This window comes from Babylonia areolata, chromosome 29 (assembly GCF_041734735.1).
Source record: "Babylonia areolata isolate BAREFJ2019XMU chromosome 29, ASM4173473v1, whole genome shotgun sequence".
In the NCBI taxonomy this organism is placed as follows: domain Eukaryota; kingdom Metazoa; phylum Mollusca; class Gastropoda; order Neogastropoda; family Buccinidae; genus Babylonia; species Babylonia areolata.
The window spans coordinates 13,248,597-13,253,596 of NC_134904.1; the positions used below are offsets into that span (position 1 = coordinate 13,248,597).

Sequence of the window (5,000 nt, forward strand, 5' to 3'; positions counted from 1 at the left end):
CGCGGCGTAACGACATGTCAGTTTACTGTCCATGCAGATTATGGGATGAAAAGCTTCCATGAGGAAACCGATAGCGATCAGTCGTTGAAAGGAAAGAAAGTGTCCGCGGAATGTTATTCCACGACGCAAGAGTCCGTTTTGTTCTCTCTCTCTCTCTCTCATAATGTGTGTGTGTGTGTGTGTGTGTGTGTGTGTGTGTGTGTGTGTGTGTGTGTGTGTGTGTGTGTGTGTGTGTGTGTTCGTCTTCAGTTTAACGTCTTTCCACTTGAAGTGATATTAGACGAAAAAAAACAAACAAAAAAACCGTGGGGGTAGGGGTTGTGGGAGGGGGTGGGGTAAAAGTGTGTGTGTGTGTGTGTGTCTGTGTCTGTGTCTGTGTCTGTGTGTGCGTGCGTGCGTGTGTGTGTGTGTGTGTTGTTGTTGTTGTTGCTGTTGTTGTTTGATTTGTCTCTGCACAAGATTCAGCGCTATATAAATACCATCATTATTATTATTATTATGATTATCATTATTATTATTATTATTGTTTAGGAGTTGTGAGCATCAGTATGTTGGTACTATTGATCACAGCATCACGCTGATGTTGCAGATGATCAAAATTTATATCCCCGCCTGAGGTACCCTAAATTTATCACCACTGCCACCACCACCACCACCACGAGCAAAATATCGTAACAAAAATCCTAACATATCACGGATGTTGTAGGTGAACAAGTACCTCCGCCAACAACAACAACAACAACACACACACACACACACACACACACACACACACACACACACACACACACACACACACACAAAGCCAATAACTACCCTAATCCTAACACCTCCCGGATGTTGCAGGTGATCAAGTACCTCCGCCTGAGGTTCCCCAAGTCCCGCCTGGCCGCCGTGGCCTACGGCACAGGGTGCGGTCTCCTCATCTCCTACCTGGGCGAGTTCGGGTCCTCCGCCTTCCTGTCCGCGGGGGCCTGCGTGTCCCCGTGCTACGACACGGTGGAGAAGTTCTCGGGGCCCCTACGCAGCCTTTACGACCTGCTGCACCTGCTGAACCTCAAGTGGGTCTTGCTGCAGCATGCCAAGGCTCTCAGCGCCGTGGTGGATGTCAAGGAGGCCCTGCTCAAAGCCTGGAGCTTTCGGGCCTACGAGGAGGCGGTATACTGCCGGATGTACAACCACGCCTCTCGGAGCGACTCCACGTCGCGGGGGACTCACTCTGCGGCGATCAGCGCCAATGGGTCGGTGGTGGTGGCATCCTCCTCCTCCTTCTCTACCTCCCACTCCTCTTCTTCCGCCTCTGCTAGCAGTGGTTGTGGAGGTGGTGGTGGTGGTGGTGCGGTGATGCCTTCTTCTTCCTCTTTTTCTGCTGCTGCTGCTGTTACTTCTTCTTCATCGGTATCTGTCGGAAGTAAGAGTAACGGCGACACTCGGCGTAGTGAAGAAGGAGGAGTGACGGTGACCAGCTGTAGCGGGGCGCCCAATGGAAACGTCGTGACGGACACTCCACCAGACGCTGAAGTGACCATCCCGAAACCGGGGAATCAGTCGACGTCAGCCTCGACATCTCTGTCAGCGTTGAAATCTTCGCATCTGCCGCCATCTTCTTCTTCACAACCTGCAGCACTTTCCACAGCGTCTTCGGTGCTGCAGTTGACGTCAGCATCGACGCCATCGTCATCTTCGTCACAGTTAGTGTCGCAGTCAGTGACGACGGAAATACAGTCGTCTTCTTCTTCAGCGTCTCAAACAACGCCTACGGTTCCGTCAACGTCATCATCGTTGGATTCGACGTCAGCGTTAGAGTCGACGTGCACGACAGCAACAACAACCGAACCGTCGCCAGCCTCACTGTCTCAGTCGACGTCTTCGCCAACGTCTGCCTCGAAGGAACCCACCACCACTACTACCACAACCACCACCCCCACCACATGTCAAACTTCCACGACGTCATCGCCAGAGCTGACGTCATCCCCAGCTTCTCCATCGACGAGGTCGTCGTCTCAGTCAGCGTGTCGGTCAAGAGCTGCGTCCCCTCCCCCTCCGCTTCTCCCACCGGCAGCGTCACCCCCACCCCCAGCCACCACCGCCTCCTCCTCCTCCTCCTCCTCCCACTCCCCCACGCCCTCCCTGTCCCCTCTCCCTCCCCTCTCCCCGACCCTGGCGGGTCACGGGGCGCCCTCTGGCGGCGGCCTGGAGGAGTACTGGGAGAAGAACAACCCTATCCGCGACGTGGACGACATCGCGGTGCCCGTCCTGTGCATCAACAGCCTGGACGATCCTTTCTTCTCCTCCTCCTCCTCCTCCTCCTCCTCCTCCTCCATCCCTTACGACCTCTTCCGCTGCTACCCCAACTTCCTGCTGGTGGTGACGGAGAAGGGAGGTCACTGCGGCTTCCTGGAGAGGTACCCCTTCCAGTCGTGGGCGGACTCGCTGTGTCTGGACTATCTGGAGGCCGTGCTGGAACTCACCACGAGGGGATACACCACCACCACCACCAACACCAGCACCAGCACCAACACCAGCACCAGCATCAACGCCAGCACCTCGTCGTCAGCAACGTTCTCGGTTTCATCGTCCTCAAACAGTCGTCGGAATACGAGATCCACGATATGAGTTTGTGGAGTGTTTTGTCAGTGGTGGTTTTGTTTTTGTCGTTTACTTATTTATTTTGTGTTGGTTTTTTTCTTTTGTTTTTTTTTTGTTCAAAATCAGATGTGGTGGTGTAGAGTATATGGATCAGTCCGGACGTTCTGACACCAGCTTGAAACTGAAACTGAATGGGAGTTCGGAGGTGGTGGGGCAACACCTGTGAAATGATGTTTTGTATTTGGTATATATATATATATATATGCGTGTGTGTGTGTGTAAAACGGTGACCTAGTCAAACTGCCAGAGAGTGACAGGTGAGCTGCTGCCACTCGCTTGCTTGGTGCCTGCCGGAGCCTTGTCAGCAGACCACAGTCAATATTGAGCTGTCACTGGAACAGTGGCACTGCTTGGGTACCTAGGTTCACCTCTTCATCAGACTGTTTGAAAAATGTGATCTACTACTACTACTACCTGGGTTTGGTCATGTGCTTCTGATTTAACTCACTCAGTACGGCCAGTCCTCTCTTCTCCTCTACACAGACCCCTCGGATGTCCAGTGGGTGTCTGAATGAATGACCCAACCTTTAGCTTCCGTCGTCAGAATTGTGGTATTCTCTGTCAACATTCACCTCTTCAGTATAAGAGCCTTCCGCTTGCAATATTTTGATGATGGTAACTGGGGTGAAACGCTGTTAACGTCGTCCCTTTCGCCGTTCGTATGGAGAGAGTTAACTCATTTGCTTGTTCGAACATATCGGAGGACGTGGTATCGCCAGACAATGGGAGATCAGCTCGCTGCTTGGTACTTGTCTGGCAGCATCGTCAGTCGTAAAACAGAACGGAATATTGTCTGTATTACCAAGTGTATCGGAGTCACAAGGACTATCGATGGAGGTGATCCGCTGTTTTGAGTTTCATTTGCCTTGATGGGAGTAGCACAGCAGAGATGTCTAAGGCACTGTTCTGGTACCCACTGATCTAGTACTGTTCTGGTACCCACTGATCTAGTACTGTTCTGGTACCCACTGATCTAGTACTGTACTGGTACCCACTGATCTAGTACTGTTCTGGTACCCACTGATCTAGTACTGTACTGGTACCCACTGATCTAGTACTGTTCTGGTACCCACTGATCTAGTACTGTACTGGTACCCACTGATCTAGTACTGTACTGGTACCCACTGATCTAGTACTGTACTGGTACCCACTGATCTAGTACTGTTCTGGTACCCACTGATCTAGTACTGTTCTGGTACCCACTGATCTAGTACTGTTCTGGTACCCACTGATCTAGTACTGTACTGGTACCCACTGATCTAGTACTGTTCTGGTACCCACTGATCTAGTACTGTTCTGGTACCCACTGATCTAGTACTGTACTGGTACCCACTGATCTAGTACTGTTCTGGTACCCACTGATCTAGTACTGTTCTGGTACCCACTGATCTAGTGACTGCTACCTTGCTTCCTTGCTTTATTTTCTTTCGTGGAATTGTCCTTCTTCCTGAAAGGTATTTGATAGCTGTCACTTCAGGTATCGTCGAAGACAAACCTCGTTGTTACCAAATTGTTGTCATCCAAAAGTCTGAAAACTGATTTTCAACGTGAACGTGTATACTTGTTGAAGTGACGGTGATTCGAAGTGAAGGTGATCCCGCTTGCATTCAGCTGCAGTTGTTGTTGTTGTGGGGGGTTTTTGTTTGGTTTTTTTTTTTTGTTTGTTTTTTTTGGGTTTTTTTGGGGGGGTTGTTTTTGCTTGTTTTTTTTCTGCAATTTGCTTAAAATACCTGCATTTAGAACACCATGTGGCAGAATCTGTTTGCACAGATCCTCCGCCGTTGTTTCTGTGTGTGTGTGTGTGTGTGTGTGTGTGTGTCTGTCTGTGTGTGTGTGTGTCTGTGTGTTTCTGCGTCTGTGTGTTCGTGTTGTGATGAAAGCATCGGGATTTTATCCCATGGATTTATTCCTCAGCAACTCTTTATTCACCTGTGTGCTAGCTGCTTTGGAGGCACAGTGACAGAGGTGGTTGGTTAGTCGTTGGTCTTTAGACCCAGTGTTTAGATAGATGCTGATGTAGTGATAGCCTCGAGATGGCCTTGAGAAGGTCTGCGAGGCTTTAAGCACCATAAAATTGATGAACAATGAGGCCAGGAGATCAAAATAATTAACAAATAGTAAAGAGCGATAACTCTCTCCACACACAAGGTACATAACTTCAAGCCAATGCTGCTTGCACACAGGTAAATAACAGGTACATTGAAACAAACCCAGACACTTCCCCAAAAAAGGAAGCGCCGGGCTTGCTCTTATACCGATCATTTGACATGTGCACACAGCCACGCTTCCTTTTTTGGGGGGAAGTGTCTGGGTTTGTTCCGATGTACCTTTTATTTATCTGTGTACTCCCT

General features: G+C 50.0%; 1 protein-coding gene across 1 annotated transcript in view; it reads left to right on the forward strand.

The window, feature by feature from the left end:
• The window catches only part of LOC143275074 (protein ABHD15-like), a 21,177-nt gene extending 18,561 nt beyond the window's left edge, over positions 1 to 2,616 (forward strand). Inside the window, exons 3-4 of the mRNA XM_076579139.1 lie at positions 847 to 1,187; positions 2,193 to 2,616. Coding sequence (XP_076435254.1) covers positions 847 to 1,187; positions 2,193 to 2,616 — 765 coding nt within the window. The remainder of the gene's footprint in view (positions 1 to 846; positions 1,188 to 2,192) is intronic.
• Positions 2,617 to 5,000: the final 2,384 nt, after the last annotated feature.